At 41.2% G+C, this 22,743-nt stretch overlaps 1 protein-coding gene across 7 annotated transcripts in view; it reads left to right on the forward strand.

The window, feature by feature from the left end:
- Positions 1 to 2,089: 2,089 nt before the first annotated feature.
- Positions 2,090 to 22,743, forward strand: part of garnl3 (GTPase activating Rap/RanGAP domain like 3) — a 77,532-nt gene continuing 56,878 nt past the window's right edge. For 2 of the 7 annotated variants that reach the window (XM_040053546.1, XM_040053550.1), the window contains exon 1: positions 2,095 to 2,722. In XM_040053546.1, the coding sequence (XP_039909480.1) occupies positions 2,625 to 2,722 (98 nt within the window). In that variant the 5' untranslated portion in view covers positions 2,095 to 2,624. Of the gene's footprint in view, positions 2,723 to 3,812; positions 11,131 to 20,093; positions 21,443 to 22,743 lie in introns of those variants that run through there. The other 5 variants (XM_040053547.1, XM_040053552.1, XM_040053548.1 and 2 more) reach the window with 5 other exon arrangements.

Genomic DNA, 22,743 nt, shown 5'->3' on the forward strand with positions numbered 1-22,743 from the left:
TACACTCGTATTTTAAAAAATCAAAAACGTAACAGTTAATATTTATACTTCGTTTTTAAATCTACAAGATTTACATGTCTTACGATAGTCCCCCTTTTGTATTTCTGTCATACATTGTAGTGTAAATGAGGCAAATGAAATGTAAATATAACCAGAAGCGAAGGATTTGTAAATCATTTAACCGAGATACAGGCACAAGCCTCAGGGGATTGTATGAACAGACTCCATGTGTTAGCTCTTATAATTAAATATAATGAAAATATATTTTTGTTAATGTGTGGACTTTTTTTTTTTTTAAAAAAGCTCAATTTGTGACAATTTCCACTTATTGTTTTGACAACTTGAACCTTCATGAAAGAACTGGACCAAAGAAAAGAGTACAACCAGAAAGCTTTTGGATGAATTACCTTTGTAGCCTTTTCCATGTTATCTACAGGGCTGGGCTTCAATACACAAAGTTTTTTTTCTTTTCTTAAATACAGCTTCAGTTCTGTGAATTTTAAAATGCTTCTACAAATGTGCCAAAGAAGTTGATAAAATGTGATCTTTAGACAGGAACAATAATCTAAAGCACAAGATTAAATCCCAGTCTACTTTTAGTCGACTTTTTTTTGGGATACTGTTCATTAAAAGCCCACACTCAGTAAAAAGTAAACTTAAAAAGACAAACAAAAAAAAACATCTGAAATATATATACTGAATGTAATGTTTACTTAATCATGTTTGCTCATCAGCAGCTGTGGTCGCAATTACAGAATAATGCAAAATACAGTAATAGCAACATCAGTAAGGATGAGTAATAAAAGTGAAAATCAAAGTATATTACTAACACTGGCAAATATGAGATAAAAGTAATACAATTGTAAGTCCAGTTGCCGCAGCCTTACAGATGGGGTAAGGAGCTCGGTCATTAGGGAGGAGCTCCGAGGACAGCCTCTACTCCTCCACACTGAAAGAAGCCAGAGGAGGTGGTTTGGGCATTTTATTGGATGGGTGCCACCTAGGAGAGGTGTCCCAGGCATGTTCTACCAGGAGGAGCCTTTGGGACATGCTGGATAGATTACTCTGCTTTGCTTGGCTTGGTTCTGCCTTGGTGTTGCTTTAGAAGAGCTGCTGGAGGTGGCCAGGGAGAAGGATGGCCCAGCATTGACTGTTGTCAGGGCGACCTGGAACCCAATTAGTGTCGGGATGGATGATTGGACAGATGCATGTGACAGCATGTATTAAAATGATCAGGGGTATGTTTTAATACCTAGGTATTAAATCATACATTCATATTCTAACTTTTAGTTTCAGATTTTGTGATCTTTTCTTTCACAAACGGCACTGCTCTTTTCAACAAAACAGATGCATTAGTATTGTTTTGACTGATTTTTTTTGATGAGAGCTGCTAGCATCTACCACATATGCACAAGACAATAAACTTCCAAATAACTCCTGTGTCCCCTCAATAGTTAGGTTGAGTGAAATGTTCACAATTTCACATAGAACATGCAGGTTCTATGTGAAAGTGCCCTCACTCTCACTAAGAACAAATGTTCATTCTTGAAGTGACTGCTGTTCTTCAGTCAACCTACAGCTGCTACAGACCAGAACATATTAGCGCTCTTACTCCAAGTTTAACACATTTGTTTCTTATGCTTATGTTTGTTAGGAATCATGTACAAAATCAGGCACATCATGTACATCTCCCAGAGATGCATCTTAACAGCAAAACTCAAGTTGCCCACCCATAAACATTTGATGGTTGCCAGCAGCACAGATTTGTTTTTGTTTTGTTTTTTCAAACATGTGCAGACAAAGGTTTTATCTGCTGGTTTGATTTTCTTCTTTTTAATAGTTTTTTGTTTTTCACTAAGAAGTTTTATAAATAAAAATGTCTTCAATGGCTTAAACTCATTGAAGGGTTTAAGCCCTTGTGCAGCAAATTCACGAACATGTGTTACTGAGCCAGTCCAAAACTCAGCACATCAGTCTCCTACATGTTTGGTGGAGAGTGCTCTCAGTTTTCCTTTACTAAGATACAACACGAGTATAAATCACGTTCGCGGTTCAACTCTCACTTCATCAATTTATCTTCCTTTCTCACGCGCAAATAACTTCATTTGACTCAATTCTCGCTCACTCTTTACTCTCTCTCCCTCTTTCTCGCTCTCTCCGTCGGGTTTTATGAGGTCACTGACGAGCAGCCACTCAGTGCTGGGCTGAAGCTGAAGGAGCGTTGTGAGCTCCACATTAGTGGATAACAGGATCGGGATCTCTGGAGCGACGGAGACTCCTCAGCGCAGTCCGCTCAGGGTGACGACTGCAGCAGCCCCGCTACAGCCTGCTCCAATAAGCGCGCATGAAGTGAAACCAGCCCCGGCAACATGCATCTCTGAAAGCGTTCAGCGGGCAGTCTTTTGTCTAGCCTGAGGAGAGGAAAGTCTGCAAGCCCACTTTCCTTGCTCCACTGAGGTGAACTGAGCGTCAACAGAGCCCTTTTTCTACCCCGTTTTTCCCTTTCCCCCCTCGCTCTCTCTCTCTCTTCCGCCTCTCGCAGTCCATTGCTCGATATTGGACATTTTCTTTTTTTTCTCTTAAGCGCCGCGGTTTCCCCGAGTCTACCTGTTTGCCCAGCACCCATGAATTCAGAAAAAAATGTGTATCTTGGGAAAGACAAAGGCATCATGCGGAAAAGAGCCTTGCTCCTTCGGAAGGGTTGCAGCTTCGAGATTTCCAGGTAGGTCCTCTTTTCTATTTTTTCTTAACGGTGGGCGATTTCATTTCTGTCTGGGACACGAGGGCGATCAAAAAGAAATGGCCAGAGTATCCCACTGGAGCTGCACTCTCGTGACAAGAGCTGGCACTTAGTTTCTGATCTATGTTTCACCTTGTGGATCGGGGATTTAACCGGGATCTGGCGTGTGCGCGCGAATTGATGAGCAGAGGGATTCCCCGAGAAAGGAAAAACAAGCATTGTTGATCCAAAAAGACCGTACATTCATAAACATGACAGGTTTTAACCTCTGTTTCAAATGAAAAGATGCATTTTGGGGGCCATCATATCGTTTCCATCTCAGCACCGTGCGTTCACGTTTCTTATCGGACCGTGGAAGGATGCATTACGCACGGGCTCTTTTTGTCTGCGCCTGACTCTGCATTATTGACAGAGCTGCCCAGCTGCAAGACGCGGTCTTTGGTGATTTTAGAGCCCGATTCAGGTGCTGATCGTGCAGCCAACCAACATGCATTGTAGAATACAAACAAATCCACGTAGCAGGTATTTGATCACATGCGGTAGTGTTATGCCAGGAGGCACCTGTGAGTTCAGACATCCAAACAGGTGAAGGCGGGGAGGGCCTTGGTGACAAATAGACCACAGGCTGCGGAGCTAATATGACTTGGCTGTGTGGTACAGCTGGGTTTAACCTCCCGCTGGTGCTTGAACGTGTGGCTTCCTGTGGCAACCGCCTACTGTGGTTTATCTGCTGTAACATCATTCATCAAATGGTTTGGGTACCTTGGTCAGGGCAACTAAGCTGCAGTTTTACTTAAAAGACTCACTTTACTGATGTCACACCAGTTCCTTCCTCTTTACATAATCGCTTTTTTGTTGACTATACTTCCATGCCAGGGAGTGTTTGTTGAGAACCTGTGACAGCAGATCTGTTAGGTGGTCGTTTTAACTAAGGTAACTTTCTCTGTTAATTGTTTGGTGTATAAAGCAAAACGCATATGTGTGTATATATATATATATATATATATATATATATATATATATATATATATATAGATATATAAAAATGGAAGGCTCACAATTCTGAGCTTTTAGGTCCAATAGTGTGGCAGTATAACCTGCAGGTACTCAGTCACAGTGCTGTGTCTGTGCAATATTGAGCCAAGTCACATTTTTGTTCATTAAAAACTCATCTGTTCGTTTTCCTAGAGACAGAGCACGGACTGATATTAACATTTAATGAATCCCCCGTTTGATCTGTGTTTGATTTTCCATTATCTACCACAATGTGAGGCTTGGAAAGGCAAATAAATATACATATTTAAAAAGGGATTCCTATGATTGATTTCCATATTAATGATGAATTGTTAGGAATCATGTTTTATCACTGTGGTCATATCATCTTGACTACTCCTACCTTCACTCCGATTTCCTGCCATTTCAGACGAGCTGTGGAGGTGTACACAAGTGCAAGATTACTCACAGATCTCGCTTCATTGCTCTTATGGCTTATAACTTTGTCCCAGTGTGTCTATTGATGGTGAGACTTCTGTCAGGGAGATGGCTAAATATCTGACTGCACGTCTGACTTATGGCAACAGAGCCATGTTTTGCACACAGCGTGCATATGTGGGTTGAAATTTGGCTAGTTTTGTGTCCACTTACATTCAAATTACACATCCCTTCTAATGAGCCAGACCTATCTCGTGCAGTGAATGAGCTTCTTCCATTTCTATGCTGTTCTGCGCTGGACCCAGAGTCACACTGTAAAGCTTCCTGGCACTCTGTCTCTCAGACACTAGCAGTTTAACAGACAATCAATCAGAGGCAGGCCTAAAGTGGGACTGCGTGGGGAAATAGATTCTCTGCTGTACTGAGAGGTGGAGGGGTGGATATGGAAGACATTCAAGTGAGAAGCTTCTGCTGAGAAGTCTGTGTATAATTCATTGCACTGCAGAGAGGCAGTGCAGAGTGTCACATCTGACCGTACAGATGTGACACATTGTGACCACTTCTTAAGCACACATGCTGTACGTTAGAAACATGCTGTCACAGGCAGGATCGGGCTTGCGCTCTCTCACACAAACTGGCTGAGTTGTTCTACATGTATGTTAGCAAACTCTATTATGAAGCAGCATTATCTAGACATTTTCTCCTTCGGGCTGCAGACAGTGGGAAACATCTTGCAGCATTTGAAAAGAGTTCCTTAGGGCACCAGCTAATGATTCTGTTGTGATCATTTGATCTTGTTATTATTTTCTCAGTTGATTCATTCGTTGCTTGGCCCATAAATCTGAAAAGCGGGAGAAAAAAAAAAGCGATGAAAGATGAAGATCGTAATTTCCCAAATTTCAATGTGACATTTATCAAATGTCTGAAAGCATGAAAGTCCCCACGATGTTCTGCTACAAATGGTCAGTCAATCGTGTCGTCATTTCACAACAAGTCCAAAAGCTCAGTTAACGGTGTAAAGCTGTCGTGATCGGTGCTAAGCTGCTGGAGTTAATACACTCTGGTATAAACATGCCACATCCCATTAATATTTCCAACTGTGATCTGGACACTGCTTCATCATGACTAAGCCTTATCTAACAAAGTCAGCGGAACACCAGTTGGCGGATATTCTCACTGACAGCATGTAGCTGCAATACTTAGATGGACCACTGAAACCAATTACAGGGCCATTTTCCTCTGCTGCTCTCGATTTATCCGGTGAGGGATGCAGGTGGTTCAGCTGGTGTGTGTATTTCTGTGCATCAAGTACAGTTGTGCACATGTCTGAAGGTGTCTGGACTCTGAAGGGGAAGTCAGCCAATTTTACACTCTGGTCTATCTAGGCTCCATAGCCTACCGTGGACCTCTGTGCCTTGTGGCTCAAGCCTACATTGGCTATAAGCTGAAAAGTACAGTGACTAATTTGGGAACCCAAGTCTGCTGACTTATAGCCTTTGGGGGAAATTTGAAGCTGTAGCCTCGAGGACTTCCTGTTCTCTCTGACAGTCAATATTTACGAAGGAAGATCAATTTTAAAAACATCATTGGGTCTTGTAGCTTGTAGTCACGTGTCATCATGAAGGTCTGGGCAATCTCCTGTGACTGGTTGGGGGGGGTGTTGCTAGTTAGTCGAACTGGTTAAACTAACTTGGACATATGTGCAAACTGTGGACGTGAAGCCCAGTGATAGACTGGTGGGCTGTTTAAGGTGTGCCCTGTTCATCCAGTGTTAGCTGGCATAGACTCCCGGACAACACGGGTACCAGGTTTTCACAGAAAGGGTGCTTCTCTGAGAAAAAGAAGGGAAACAAAGACTATCTCCAGTTCTGCTGAATCTGTTTGGATCCAGCCTGAGACTGACAGTGTTCTAGAAATGCTCTGCTAATCTCTGGAGTATGTTTTAAGAAATATGAGGTTAATTATGCTTGTGCATACACTCAAAGCAAGTACATAGAAAGCATTGTCTTTGCCCTGGAGCTTTGAGCCTGACAGAGGGAGAGTCTGGATATCCTCCAGGAATAACAAATCCTCACCTAATTACAGTCTTTTTCCATTGTTTTCCAAAACAATCGCAACACGTCTGTTTGTCAAGTCCGCCTGTCACTAAACTCTTGGCTCTGGTTTGTCTCAGAGCACTCCCCACCAGCATTGGCTAATTGTGCCTCAGCGAGATTAGGCTAGGTGTCACTTCAAGGAGCCAAGAAAGAGCTGGCTCGACTCTGACCACGAACTGGCAGAACAATCGCAACTTCAGGAAATAGTGCAAGAGAGACAAAGAGAACTATGTGAGCACTCATTGCTACTAGTAAGCACAAAGATGAAAAACAAAGAGGCCACAGGGAAGAAGAAGTCCGCTGATGAAGCCTGAATCAAAAACTCAGGGGAAACTTCGCTGTGTATAATTTTTTTTTTTTTGGGGGGGGGGTTCACTTATCAATCCCTCATCAAGAAGCTATAGTTTATTTAAGTGGTAGCTGCATGTTACTGCAAGGGAGACTAACAGAGACCAACAGAGAACAACATGTGAGTAAAAAAAATAGATTACTATGGTTTAATTTTGTAACACAGACCAGTTCAAGATAAGAAGTCTGTTTGCATTATAGGCAGGGGAAGATTAGGTTTTCACAGCATGGGTTAGTTGTTTTGTGCTGTTCATCAATCACTTTTCTGTTGGCTTATCTGCCTGTGTATGCCTCTATTCACTCATTAGACTAACAGTGCAGTACCAGCTTCACCTGTGCAAATACAGTAGATCTCTGTGGTGGCCTGTGAGCTGTGAAACTCTTACACAATGTTAGTCGCACGCCCTTTCATCCTCACTTGCCTTGAACTTCTCACTCGAGTGGTTATTTGAGCACACGCGCTTTGAAGTGCTGTCAGTGTCGTCATTAACCTTGCCTGTTGCCAAACCCACAGTGTTTTGTGTCTAGAGGTGTGTGTGTGTGTGTGGAGTGGGGGTGGGGGGTTGCCGTAGCTTGCTGCGCATCACATTGCCTAAAGACCGAATCTAGGAGAAGCCGAAATCCGCTGCTCTCCGTGCGCTTCGTAACTGAACTGGAGTGGGAGTGGTGAGCATATGTATCTTTAAGAAGAAAAAAAAGAAGGAAACATATATTTGGGTTTGTCCTTTTGTGGTTTCCTGGTGAATTTTTTATAGTAGGCTTCAAAGCTCAATGCGAATGAAGAACATACACTTCAAATGTTAGATGCTTTCCTGTAGGTTGTTTTTAGACCTTTCAATACACCAACCTTCTGTTTATGTGCAGAGGCAATGCTGATGCACTCTCATGCAGACTGAAAGTGGCTGTGATAGGCTGGCTTACTGGGGTCTCCCCCTGCTTTACAGTCTGTCATAAAGCACCCAGCAGGAGGAGGGGGAGGCTGGTTGGGTGGACCGTTTGACATTTTTGCTGACTTAAGGTACTCCTCTGCTTTGCATACTGTGGACGTTCTCTCGCACAGATGTAAACCTTGTTCGGCACAGTATGTGTTTGCATTGAAAGATGAGCGCAGGAGCGGTGTAGACAGTTGGAATTTAATGCATTAAAGGTTAACTGTAACTAGGATTGTTTATGTCCTGCAAATCAAACAACTAAAGCCGATGATTTTGTTTTTAATGACTCACAACAACATTTTAAATATGGTCTCCTTGTTCTCAGTTTGAGGTCCAGGGCGCGTCTCTATGCGGAGATGCCCAGATGTCCCCCTCCCCAGCTTGCTCCCAGATCCCTGGGAAACCACTATGTTCAGTTTTCTAAAATAAATAAAGAAGAGCATTTCATTCTGACATAAACCTTTAATACACCGATATTATCATTCACCCGATCTATCTGTCAGACTCATGTGACAGAGCCATGTTTATGGTTTGTTTAAGTTCAGTCTCTTAACCTTTCGAGGTTTAATGGGCCTTTATTGTCACAGATTTTTAAAACAAAGCAATGTTGATTGTGGTTTTAAACAGTAAGCAGCCTGTGGTTTCTTAATCTGTGGGTCAAAGTCATTTTGTTGACCTTTTGATCAGACACCTCCTCTGTCATTGGCTCCTTTCCTCTATTTTCATCACATGTCCAGAAAGCTAGCAGCTAAAGAAAATATACAAAATCCTGTTTAACCTAAGGTGTTTGTGGTTAATGGAGGAAACTAATGTTGACAAATTTAATAAGAGACGTATTTAAAATGTGAAAGGAATCCAGTGTGATCATTTCAAGTTGCTATCTTAATATGGTTGAAATTTTACATTTACAGCCAGTTTACAAGAGTGCAATAAAGGTTCTTATTTCATACGTTCTTCAGGTTCATCAAAACATTACTCCCAATGCAAATTAACTGCTGCAGATACATTTACTAACAGATAGGGAGTGTATCTTAGAGTTCAGCTAAACATACTTCCTTCTTACCCATATGCAAAGGTTTCATATTTACACTATACAGTATTGTGCAAAAGTGTTGAGTCACCCTTAATTTCTTCATACTTTGCTTCCAAGGAGATTTTCTTGTCATTTTTAAAGAGGTCTTAAGCAATAGTTTTCCAGTCTTTATCTCAGTCTCTCAAAGTTTTTCTTTAGACATTGGTTGTTTTTTCATGCATTGTCAGTCGACTTCTTGTAACTGTTTATCTTCAGGGAAATGTTTGTTTTCTTTTTAAATCACGTAACACTGACTGATGAATGAGTATAAAAATCCAGGGGATGGACTATGTTGTGCTTTTTGACAACTAGGCAAAGAACCAGTTTTAAGACATATCTTTAAGCACTTTGTTAGCAGACGTCTGTCACAAAAACACACAATTTTTCCCATTTCTGCAGTTGAATCTACAAGAAGCACCACTGATAACAGTGTTTGACAGGTGTCTGAGGGATGTGTCTGGGCTTTCAGTTGATCCATCTATTGTTCACTGTAGCTTCATCACAAAATACTTTGACATATGCTTAGCTGTCTAGAAGCCATTTTTAAGTAAAGGAAACAGAAAGAAAAGCCTGAGATGTGTCAAATTACACAAAAAATTGAGTAAAAATGACTTTCGGTTGAAATCGTTATCAGCATGATGTACAGACTCTGTTTTGGCCTTTATATACTGCATTCCCATAAATTCTTGCATATGTTTCAATAAGTCAGTGCACCTTTTTCCCATTTTCCTGCAAAATATAAAGAAATCAGGGGTGGCTCTAAACATTTGGAAATACTTGCATGACAATAAGACGTGTTTTGACATGTAAAATTATATATACGTACTTTTTTTTCTAAAACAATTTTACAGTTTCTTTCACTCATGGGTGAATCCACATCCCTTGATTTGTTTTTGTTGTTTTTTTATATTACATTTCCAAGTTCACACAGCTCCCTCTGGAGACACGAGCAGCTTTTTACAACTGTTTTCACATATGCAGCAGATCTGTCAACACACTTTGAGGCTTTGAATTTTGGCACCTTCCCTGTTTTTTAACTATAGTATGGAAATGACCGTGCATACATTTCCTATAAATGAATTATCCAACTGGTAAACTAACCAGTTATTTCAGTTTCTGCTCCCAGGAGTGCCGATCGCACGCTGTTTTGCTGTATTGTATTACTTGTCTGATTTCCCCTACAAGGTTATAGGCTGGGAACTGAAATCATGTGCACACGGCTGGTTCTGCTCTGCTCAGCCACACAGTCGGTCTCTCAGCAAGGTCTGATAAACACTGGACTGTAATCGCTCCCATATGTGTCTGCATAGCTCAGCACAAGCCAGCTCAGTTCAGCCATGCGCACGATGCAGCGCACCAGGCTCATTTTGACAGAAAAATAGACTCAAATTACTACGAGGAAGAAAAAAAGAAGAAGCTGAAAACGAAAGAAAAGTCCCTCACTTGATTACAACCCCATGTAAACTTTTATTCTTTTGACTAAAACATCTGCTTCCATTTAGGGTTTTTTAGACACATACCTACACATTAAAATGCACTGTGCACTGCTCCAGGAAAGCTTGGAGTGGAAAACATTTCCCATTATAGTTGGCCGGAATAAGACCAAGCATAGAGCGAGTTGTACTTAAAGCCGGGTATTGGTTGAGATGTGGCCACCTCAAGCTCAGCCGCAAGCCACATGCACACAAGACTCCTAATCTGGGGAGCGTTTTATTTTTTTCGCAAAGTATTACAAACTGCCTTTATAGCAAGGTCACTTTCAAAGTGAAAGTAAATGTTTGAAAGTTGAAAGGAAGTCTGCACATATAGAAAAGCTGTGAGTATACAACATATGCTGTTTCTCACCCACCAGCTGTATCGTGGTCATCCTTAAAAAGTTATCCAGGAGAGATGGTGTGAGAAATGGAGCGTGTGAAGGGTTACTGTTGGACATTTTTACCCTGCGGTTTTTTAGGAGGCCAGCCAAAACCACTTCTTGGTTAGCGGGTGAGCAACAGAACAAGACATGTAAGAAATAAGGAGATGGAAGTGCAGTTTAAATGCACTTGTAGAAAAATAAGGGCATGCAGAGGTTGTGAAGGCAAAGCTGAAATAAACTCGCTTAAACTTGAGCTTGTATTTCAGAAAACTGCTCAAAGGAGTTGTCGCAAACCCCCCACTCCACCCCACTATAGGTCTCATACTGCAGTTGCGTACAGATTGCATTGCATGATGCTATTTCTCCTGTGTTGTTTTGGATAAAGAAAGCATGCATATTGGTTTACACAAACACAGGTGCATACTCACAGATGCATTTTCCCAACAGTGCATCACTATTGTTGCCGAGATGTCCGACACAGAGTCTTTAAGACCCCCTCTGAGAAATTTTAGGCTTTAGCACCTCATGTGTCATAACCGGTTTTCTTTTTCAAATGAGGAACGGAAATGATATACTGTTGCATTTTAGTGTGGGAACACCCTTTGAGGAAGTTGAGACAGCAATGATATGGCCCAAGGCAAGAGGAGGTTAAAGTAAGTGGGACTGTTTAATGCTTTTAAATTGAGATAACCTGTTGAAAAATAAGAAAATTAGGCTTTCATTTTTTGTCTGGTAACCACATTTTTTAAAATGACCTTTGGTGTGATGTTTGCATTAGTTGGAAAGTTAAGAGACTCATGTTAATATAGTTAATTCTGATAACAAGAAACTGAGTACAAATGTTTATACACAGGCGTCATCGATTATTGTGATGAGTCGTTGCAGCCTCACTAAACTATGAAATCAAGCACATGCAAATGTGCAATGCTAAAAAAAAAAAATGAAAGGAACACTCTGAAAACATATCAGATCTCAATCTAAAAAACATGCTGGATATCTACACTATTGGGGACTGGGTAATGCGTTACAAATGAAATGATGCCATTTAATAAAAATGAAAATTAATGGTATGAAAAATGGTGCTCAGTAGTTTCCTGACAACATCAGGACATGCTGTGTGTCCCTCCGTGGATATGCCTCCCTACACCATCACTGACCAGCCACCAAACCAGTCGTGCTGAATGGTGTTACAGGTAGCATCGGGGCAAACCTGCTCTCATCTGTGAAAAGCTCAGGCTGCCACTGGTGGACCTGCCAATTCTGGTATTCTATGGCGAATGCCCTCAGGCCACACTCATGAAGTTTCTGATTGTTTGGTCAGAGACATTCACACCAGTGTAATGCTGGAGGTCACTTTGTGGGTCTGGCTGAGCTCACGCTGTTCATCCTTGCACAAAGGAGTAGATACCAGTCTGCTGATGGGTTTGGAACTTCTACAGCCCTGTCTGTCTGCTTCCTGGAATCTCCTCCATGTTTTCTAGACTGTGTCGGGGGACACAGCAAACCTTCTGGCAATGGTGCATATTGATGTGCCATCCTGGAGGTGTTGGACTACTTCCCACAACCTCTGTAGGATCAAGGTATCGCTACCAGTAATGATACTGACCCTAGTCAAATGAAAAACTAGTGACAAAACAGTCAGAAAAGATGAGGAGGAAAAAAATGTCAGTGGCCTCCACCTCTACCTGTGCTCTCAGCACAATTTGTTGTCTCATTGTTGCTGCTCTATTGCACCTGTTGTTAATTTCATTAACACCAAAGCAGCTGAAACTAATCCACAAATCCTACGAGTTTAATTGACTTGATGCTATATTCTGATTAAAAAGTTCAAGATTAAAGTCAGAAGTCATGTATTCTCAGAAAGATAAACATCAGGGTGGGGACAAAATGTAAACTCAGTGACTTTGATCGTGGCTTTAGTGTTCTTGAAACTGCTGATCTCCAAACAAGACAGTTCCTGGAGTTTAATCATCATGTTGCAAACGAGCAGTAGTTGTGCATGGTTCAGAGAATAATGTGTGAATCGGACACAACAGCTGTGAAACCACAGATTATGTCAGAATGCAAAACACCTCACATGAACAGAAGAAAATGATGTTGGGCTCCATTGTTGTCAACCAAAAACAGAAATGTGAAACTACAGTGGACACAGGCTCTCTAAGACACAGCAAACAGACAGTCAGATCAAACTCAGTTTCTGCTGAGGCTGAAGATGGTAGGCTCAGAAAATTTGGCTTCAACAGCATGAATTCATGGACCCAACCTGGCTTGTGTAAACAGTTGCTGTTCCCACTCAGTTTACTTTAAAGGCCAAAGCTTATTTGAATATTGCAGCCGACTGTGCGCATCTTCCAAAGGTTGCCCGCAGTATGATGATGTAAGTTGTCTGAAACTGCTCTTATGAACATGACAAAGAGTTAAGTGGACTTCAGTGGCTTCTGCCTCCGATTCGAGTCTATCACAACTCCTTTGGGATGTGGTAACACAGCAGTAATGTGCAGCTGCAATATCTGCGGACTTGCTAATAATATTTCCTACATCTCACAGAATTCGTGCCACCAAGAACTAATACTTGGTGATTGTGCAGTTTTCCTTCTCATTCAACTGTGATAAAAGCTAAAACCACAAGAGGGCAGACTCTCCCTGTAAAAACAGTGGGACCATATGGCTGCATGATATAGGCTGAAAAGAGAAGGATTGAAGAATTCAGAGTCACACACAGGCACACACCTCTCACAATGTGAGATTTTATAACTGCTCACATTATGTGAAGATGAGTTCAAATTCACGTTGAGCAGCATGTTTGATATCACGTCTCTCCACTAGGAGGAGGGTGTACATTAAAAAGCAGTGATATCTGTGAGGACACCAGGAGGAGTCCGCCCAGGGTTTCATATCAGGCATCAACTTCACCGGGTTTATTTTCGTGAAAAAAGCTGAATTTATCTCATGTCTGTTCTGCATTCAAGCAGTGCACTCATCTACACGGTGTGTCAGGAGCTCCGTACCTCTCATGAGCCTAAAAGCAACAACAAATATCCAATAAGGAAATTATAGAATAAGATGTTTTTCTTTGATTTCAAGGTTCAAATTCCTAACAGTGTTTATGGTAATAGAGACATATTTTTGTTACAAAGGGAAACATATTAGATTCAGTCATTATAAACTAGAAAATCAAAGTGGTTCCAATATCAGCTGTCACTAAATCTGTCACTTTGGATACTGGGCATAGTCTATTATATTTTGCTCTCTTGCATTGACTCCTGTTGCTTGAAACGGTCATACGGTAAGCGTGGGTACATTACATGTTTGAAGACATAGGAATTCTCATTTCTCGGTAGTACTTTATTTATAAAGTTAATATTATTTCTCTATTGTAAGTTTTTAACTGTGGATATGGCACTTTTTAATAACGATATGTTTCTTGTGGGCCAGCCCTCTGCATTTTGCCAAGCAGTTATGTTCTCTCTTTTTCGAGTGGTGTTTCTATATCATGCGTTTCTATACATTTTCCCATAAATCTGAGGGTAATAAAGCTTTTAACTCTTGTTGTTAGTGCCAGTGTTGTTTGGTAGTGAACAGGTCTGAAACACAGTTTTGGCATTAAACAAAAAAATACAAAAGCAGACATTCGCATGCACATGTAGCTAAAGTGCCAAGGGCACAGAGGTGTCCAGGACCGGTCTGAGCGTCACAGGCAAAAAGGTTAATTCACCTGATTACATTTAACATGACTGCCATCATCAATCGACACAGCCTGACATAGTGGCATTTCACTGAGGCCACATGGTGACCGGCTGGCATTTGAGATGCACTAAGAACAGAGAAGCCAAGGCCTGAATCCAAATCGTGTGTGTGTGTGTGTGTGTGTGTGTGTGTGTGTGTGTGTGTGTGTGTGTGTGTGTGTGTGTGTGTGTGTGTGTGTGAAGCATTGGAAAAATTTATGAAAGGGGAAATATAAATATAGTGGGCTACTGGAACTCATAATCTCAGTTAGGGAACGACTCTTTCATTGTCCTAAAGTCATTGCATTTTGACATGCTTCCTTCTCTGATAGGTACCTAAGCAACTGTAACTGTAATGTAAATTGCAGCAATGCACAATACACAAATGATGGTGAAGCTGGACTATAAGTAGCAAGCATTTACAGTATCTTGATGCATTCTCAATCATCCAGGAAAGTAAATCTCCAGAAAGTTGATTCTGTTCATCTTGACGTAACGTTTTGTGGGAGAAACGTTTCGTCACTCATCCAAGTGACTTCTTCAGTCTCAGCTGACTGCAGGTTTCCCCAAATCTTATAAACAGTACATTTGCTTAATTACTGAAACCAGCCCACTGGGAGGTCAGTTCCTTAATCTTAATTATGCAAATTCTCATGACCATTGATCAACAACCACTGACCAAAACCCACTGATCAAAGACCACTGATCAATTGCTAAAGGGTTGAATTTTGCTGTCACACCGAGATAAATCCCCCTTGGTGGAGCTGATCACAGCCACAGAAACAGCAATTCGGCAGCAGAAGTGGAAGCAGGGCAACTGCGGACGAAAGTTTCGGCCTGTCTCAGCAATGCAAAGCCCCCAGCATCCAACATCACCATGAAGGAGAGGAAGGCACTCACATCACTTAGTGATGACAACAACATCATCCTTCCGGCAGACAAGGCTAGGTGCACAGTATTGCTAAAACAGAAAGACTATCATGAGAAAATTTTGTCACTACTCAGTGATGAAAGTACTTATGAGCCCCTGAAACGAGACCCAACGAGACACAGAAGAGCTACCTCGTCAGGCCAGGACTCTGCAGTCTATTTACACCTACAGGCCAGTGGACACTCTTCCAAGGACGAGGATGTGCACATCTTGGACAGGGAGGAAAGCTGGTTTGAGCGCGGAGTCAAGGAGGCCATTTACGTGAAAAGGGAAAGACCATCTCTGAATTGAGGAGGGGGCCTAAGGGTACATCTTTTGCCATCTTGGATGAGTGACGAAACGTTTCTCCCACAAAACGCTACGTGAACAGATGAACAGAATCAACTTTTGGAAAAGCATTTACAGTAGTTCATTTACACCATTGATAAAAACCTGCACAGTCCAAGCTAGTTCAAGCTCCTCTTCCAGTGTGGAAATCATTATAATCGCTCAAACTTGCAATAATGAAAGGGAATAGAGGTGGGCAGAACGATCCAAATATCGATCGTATTGATGCTAACATTGGTACTGGATTGATACTAGCGTGATAGGATTGATACTTTGTGAAAAAAAACATTTTTCACTATGAAAAACGTCTACGTGTCACCTGTGGAACTGTCTCCCACTGAGCATAAGGTCTCTGGACTCAGTAGCTTCTTTCAAAAACCAACTAAAAACTCATCTTTTTAGAATTGCATTTTGTTAACTGTGGTCTGTTTTGTTTGTTATCCTTGTGTGAAGCACTTTGTGATCTTTTATCTAGAAAGTTGCTATATAAATAAAGTTTTATTTACTTACTTACTTACCTGTATCGCCTAGTTTTTGTTTTTTTCACAGCCAGTCATATTCTAACAATAGGAAGCTTATCCAAAGTGTTTGAAAAACGGGCACATTTACATTCCAGGTTTTCAAAAAAAAATAACACACTTTTAGAATAGGTGAAAAACTGGAAGGTGTGTTTTGTTGTGTGTTCTAATTATTGTGGAAAGTATAAATCACTGTGATGTGATGGACATTAAAATGTGCTCATGACTTGCAAATTTATGATCAACTCATAAATCATGACACACTGCTCTCCCTTACTTTAAACTGACAACTTGTGTATTGGTATTGGCAGTACTGTATTTACTTGGTATCGGATGTATTCCAAATTCTGCAGCATCACACAGCACTATCAAATGGAGCCATCTTTAATGACTGGTTCCTCTTGCAGGTTACACATTATCCACAAGCAGCGGCTCATCAAAGAAGTGACATCACGGCAGGTGTTTTCATTTGCATGTCGCGTACATGACAGATAATAACCCCACTGTGCATGTCGTCCACTTTTGCATATTATTGTCTGCAGTGTTTACATTTTCCGCTCATTTTCATCCATACCAATTTATTTATAGAAGATACTCCCACTGGATTTCATGTGATGTAGCCATCACTGTATATTATACACTTTCAGACAAGCCTCGTTTATCCTATGTGTGGGAAAAGTGCCGTGGCTTAGATCGTGAGACTGCAGGGCCTGAGTGGCAGCTGTCCAGAGAGAGGGCGGTGGAGCTCAAAGGGATTATCGCACTATTGAGTCAAGAGCTCTTGATCCCCACCTTGTAGCTAGCTTCATGTGCTTCAACTGCCGTGGCTCACCCTGCAAGTGAATAAACAATTAGTGTACCTCTGCACCTCAGTCTTACTGGCATTGACACATGGACTGTAAATCCACATACTGTAATGCTTACGCCTACATATACAATCTGATCTTTAAAGTTCCAGTCGTCTGGGGAACAAAGAGCCTGAGAAAGTCCACTACTGCCGCGTCCTGCACACATACAAGAGTTAAAAAACAAATTCTAAACATTGATCTTTAACTTCCTGCTGAAGTCCTGAAGACAAAGCTAAGTAGATTTTTTTTTTAAATTGAAGCTCTGCAACATAAAGCAGCTATAATTTAAATATTGCAGCAACTCTTTGCAGCTAGAAAAAAATAGTCCAGTAATTATGTTTAATTTTCTTTGCTTATGCTAATCAATTTCCAGTTGCAAATGAATTGGACAGGTTGCCTTGCGGGTAGGAGGCAACCTTTCAAACTGACTGCAAAGCCATTTAACACTGACCATTTTAAATTTTGTCTTTAGGGACTTTAGTAAATGACCTGTTGATTCATCTACTATTCATAGAAACCTCATCAGAAATTGTCTCAATAGAAGGGTAGAAAAGATAGAAAAGGCTGAGGCATGCCAAGTTACACAAGAACTGGACTGAAAATCAGTGACAATAGGCAATCAAATACATTTTTGATCGTCAACATTGAGTTGACAGTCAGGAGAAAGGTACAACAGTGAGTGTCTGCAGCCATCTGTAGACCACGGTCATGGTGTGGGGCTGCATTTCAGCCAGTGGTGTTGGAGCTCTTGCAAAGCTGATGGAAATATGAACACTACAGGATGGTGTGTTCCTGTCTGATCCAACATGCAATACTGTCTAGAAAGCATCTTATTGGCAACAGCTTCATTTTTCAGCATAACAATGATCCCAAAAGAAGTAAAAGCATACCTGAATAGAACATCATAGAGTGGAACACTATCAGTTATGGATCGGCCCCATCCCAGAGCCTGCATCGCAACATTATTGAAGCAGTGTGGTGTCACCTTTACAAAGAATGGAATAAAAGGCAGCTGAGATCCAAAGAAGAGCTTTGAATATCCTTCAAGTAGAACTCTTCCTGAAGACTAGAAGCAAGCTGCCTAAAAGAGTGCAGGCTGTGTCAAACTTATTAGAACTGCACAAACTAAAATAAAGGCAATATTTTGGTGGATTCATGTCCTGTATTATTTAACTTTGTACGTAAGCTGTGCGTTATATTCATCACCTCAAGCAGGCTGTTGTTACATTACACTTACTGTAGTGTTTCTTCTCAGCCCGTTTTGTTATGCATTCAGGATGCCCGCCCTCCAACCCCACCCCCCTCTGCCGTATTAACAGACTGATCTGCGAAGAGGAAGTCTATCCCTGTTCTCACTTCCCTTGTTAAAGAACAACTTCATAAGCATCCGTTAAAAGAATAAACCCTTTATGCAAAGGCCACGGACGCCAGTGCACGATATGGTGTGACAGTGGGAGGGTGTGACAGAGCTGTGTTTATGTAATTTGTATGACTGCCTCTTTGTGCGAGTTATTGGCCCCTGGGCTCTAATTAGAGCTTAGGGGTGTTGAGCTATCTCAGGTTGGCTCATTGTAACTCAATCCTGACCTCAGAAAACTACATACACGAACTCCAGTCTTGTTTAAAAGGGTTTTTTTTCCTTCTTTTATTTTGTTTTTGAAGCTTCAGGCTGTGGCAGATTACAGCTGCATTTCAACATGAGCTATTTATAAAGGTTATCACATCCAGAGAACGAACAAGACAAAATGCCATGTGTGTTGGTAGCTTTAGGTGTTTTCCTGTAGCATGGCATGTCACAGAGGGGGGTTTCTGCTGATTAAAAATTGATGAGCAGCTGAGTGCCATGTAGCCTGAGCCGAGCATTCCTGCAGTCTTTCATGTTTTGTGTGTGTGTGTGTGTGTGTGTGTGTGTGTGTGTGTGTGTGTGTGTGTGTGTGTGTGTGTGTGTGTGTGTGTGTACGTAGGCTGAGCTTGAGACACAGGCTGTGGCTGCGCTATTGTGAAGGTATCATATATACTAAAGATCACATTTCACCTGCTGTGTCTGTGTGTTTATAGGGAAAAACACGAGAGAGCTCAGAAATAAGATTTAAAATCCATCTTCACATGTTTCTGGTGTCATTATTGCTTACTTTTTGTGTGCCATCCATTTATTCCATGTACTGACCTGAGAAGTATTTTCCTTCCTTCCTGTTTCTGATTACAACATTCATCTGTTAAAATAGAGGACCAGATCCAAAGTTATTGTTATCTTTAAAAAAGGATAATGATGCAATTTTTGTAATTTTCCTCTGTTCACCCATTGACTATATTTTTATTTAAATAGTGCCACAAATGCAACAGCAGTTGCCTCAAGGCACATTATAAACTAAGCTAAAAACTTACAATAATACAGAGAAAACCCCAAGAATCAAGAGTGGGAAGGAAAAACTCCCTTATGAAGAAACTTAAACAAGTCCAGTCACTTTTCTTTCCAAGCTCCTTAGATTACAATGACCTGGATGACTGAAAACCTTCACAGACTATTCTGAAAGGATTCCACAATTTGTAGATGCATTGTTTGCAGATTAGAGAGTACAGCCCCGTCTGCTTCACAATTCATCCTGCTACTGCTTAGACCAGCAGTCAAAATCATCAATAAACAGCAGTTGGTTCCACTGGTACCATCGCTGTCAGGGTCCATGTCTCTCTTGTCTGTCATGTGCATCAATGTGTGATCTCCCCAACCCGTCATGTCTCTTCTCTCTCCCTCCCTCCGTGTCTCGTCTCCCTTAACTGTTTTCATGTTTCCATGTCTCTTTGTGTCTCCTCCCTATGTCTCCCCAGACTGTCTTGTTCCTATGTACGTTTCTTCCTTCTGGCCCTGGTGTCTGAGTCTGTGTTTTATTTCCTGTTTTATTTTGACAGTCTATCGTCCAGTGTTTAGTGTGTTTAGTTTTGCTTTCCCCATCTCTTATGCCTATTCATTCCAGCTGTGTTCCCATGTGTTTCCACTTTCCTTGTCTTCTCTGAGTGTATATATTGTCTCTGTCTCCCTCAGTCCCTTGTCGGTGCATCCGTTTACACTCCCTCGTGTCTCCATGTCATTTCCAAGTATTTAACAGTATTTAGTTTTCCCAGTTTAGGTTTTTCATGATTTGTTCTTCGATTAATTTGGTTTCCCTGTTTTGTTCATGTCTGTTATCAGCCACAATAAATGTCTTGTTTTTTGTTAAGTCTAGTCCATTCTCCTTTGTCTGAAATTTGAGTTGTATAGAAGAAAATGTTGATAATTCCCAAACACTTAATTCAATACTTTTGTTAAGTGTAAAAACTGATGGATCCAGCTGTAGCTAACTGAGATGTCACTGGTCTGGTTTACTCAAATCAGCTGGGTCTTGTACCTAGCCACAACACAGTTTCTTTGTTCTGTAACCAGTTAATCTTCACAGCATCACATTCATTTAAAATAAAAAAAAAATAATAATAATAATGATCCAGTGCTTGTTCATGCAAAATAAAGAATGTGGAGTTAGACCCTCATTACTTACACTGGGGTATACCATACCTGGTGTATGGCCAGATTTCTGTGAGTCCCCCAGAGCATGTTGTGCACTAGTGATTGATTTATAGAGCGAAAGAGAAAAATCTCTTTTAATGCTTTCACTCATTTACCAATACTTTATAAATCGGCCACTATCCATTAATAATAATATCATTTTAGTAGCCAGGTTGTCGAAAAATACTTGGCAGGATCTTTTACTACAACTGGCAACAACAGCGGTATTTTTCACAACCTGGCAATCCAAAACTGTTCGTCATTTATAGACAACCAGTGACATGCAGTAACATCAACAACTCTCTCAACAATAAATCTTTTAGTTACAACTTCGGAGCCTGTGACTTTTGAGGAAGTAATGGCAGCCAAACATTTCCAATTTACATGTTTAAGCTGACTAAATCTACACTGGAGACCATTTCCTGCTACGTACCAGCAGTGATACTTAAGAGATCGAAAATTTAATTTCCCTCCACATTTTTTTTTTCTTAAGTGAGCCTCAGCCTGAAGTCATGCATCTTGAACATCACTTTGCGCTCCGGGATACCGAGAAGCTTGGCGCACGGCATAATTGACTGTGAGGTAACAGCGGCATCAACCTGGAGAAGAATAAGCCGCTCTGAATGGTGCTTTTTGCTGCAGAGCCTCAAGCAACAAATTGTGTCCACTTGAAATGCACCATTGATGAAGAGTCTATGTGTAAGAGAGAGAGAGAAGGGGGAAGAGAAAGAGAGGGAGAGAGCGAGGGCGACCACACAGTAAACGCACGGCTCCTATGGCAGATCCGTTCCGCTTCACTATCACGCAGTGAACAGTTTTTTGGCTCTGAAAGAAGAGCTGCAAAAAAAAAAAAAAAAAAAAAAAGCAGTTGGAATACCAGTTGTGGGGCTTTTTTGTTTTTTGGTCAGCAGTTGTCGGAGTTTGCGCCGCAGTGATGACCAAGCGCTCTTAGCGGGTTAGGAGTGAAGGAAGACGTCCGTTTGCCGTTTGCTGTCGCCTTGTCCGCTGGACTAACATCGCATGGGGACATGAGCAGTGTGGATCCATCCTCTAACAAACTGTTGACTTTCAATCAGCGGTAAAAAAACAACAAAACAAAAAACAACCTAAATCCCACTCATACCTGTGTGAATGCCGCTCACTCATCTGTTGATTGCATGCTATCGTATCTCCTCCAGCACTCGCATATTTTACGCAGCTGAACGCAAATTAGGCTGGAAACACCTGCTCTGGTGTCTTCCAGCGTTGTCACCGTTTGTCGGTGCGCATTGGCACCTGCTAGATCCGCGACTTGTTTGTGCACTAACTGACAGGTTTTGGTCGAGTTCTGGCTACTTTACGTGTGAGGTGCATGATTTATCGGTCTTTGCTCGTTTACTTCTGTTAACTAAAAGCGCCGCTGAATCCACAAGTCTCCAGTCTGGAAGTAAAAAGCTCCTCAACGTACAGCTTTTAATTAACGAATTACTGTCGTTAGTTTTAAAAATTAAAAACAAACAGGAGCAAACCAAATTGGTTCATTTATTTTCTTTCATTTTTGCCCGAGAGAACAGACATCACAGGCGCTATGTGCATGGAAAAATATGAATTATTCATAACCTGCTTTTCAGTTCAAGGTGTGGAGGTGCATTCGGCATTCTGGCTTTGTGTCAGTATAACATATGTGAGCCACACAGAAGGCAGGCATCTGGCTTAAGCTGAGCAGCTGAGTTTAGATGTAGTCCAAGGCTGCTTACTGTGTGGAAGCTCATTTCCAGCTTCTTCTTCTTCTTCCTTCTTTTTTTACAGATGGGAAATGCCACCGCTGCGGCTCTTTTAGCAGCTTAAAAGGGAGAGCTTTGGGCTGCAGTGACAGCTGAACACAGAGACTGGGTGTATAGGAAATACTCTGAGGTGCCAGCAGCATACTGCAGCGTTTGTGTGAAGATGACTGTGAAATGTCCATTCTTAAAATGATTTCTAACATCGCTGATCTGGATTTTTTTTTTTTTTTTTTTTTTTTTTTGCCCTATTTTGTGTGATTTCTGCATCATCTTAGCTTTCAGTGATCACTCTTGCAAATTGTGACTTAGTTTTATTGGGAATAATTCATAAGTCCTTATAGAAAAGTTAATGAGTAGCAGTTACTTTGCATACATATACTGTAGTGTGCTATGCAGCTCTGTCAATAACTTCACTTTGATATTTACATGCAAATTTTCTATATCACATCCTGGAGTGCACAATAAGAAATTATAATTGGGATACTGAATGCTTAATTGACAAATTAGTTTAAGGAATTTCTCATACTACCCAAAAATAGTCTTCCAGTTGGTAGTATAACATCATATTTTTGCAGTAATTCCTAATATTTATAGTTTTTCTTCATGTGTTGTTATG

Source organism: Simochromis diagramma, unplaced genomic scaffold (assembly GCF_900408965.1).
Source record: "Simochromis diagramma unplaced genomic scaffold, fSimDia1.1 OVJJ01000596.1, whole genome shotgun sequence".
Taxonomy (NCBI): domain Eukaryota; kingdom Metazoa; phylum Chordata; class Actinopteri; order Cichliformes; family Cichlidae; genus Simochromis; species Simochromis diagramma.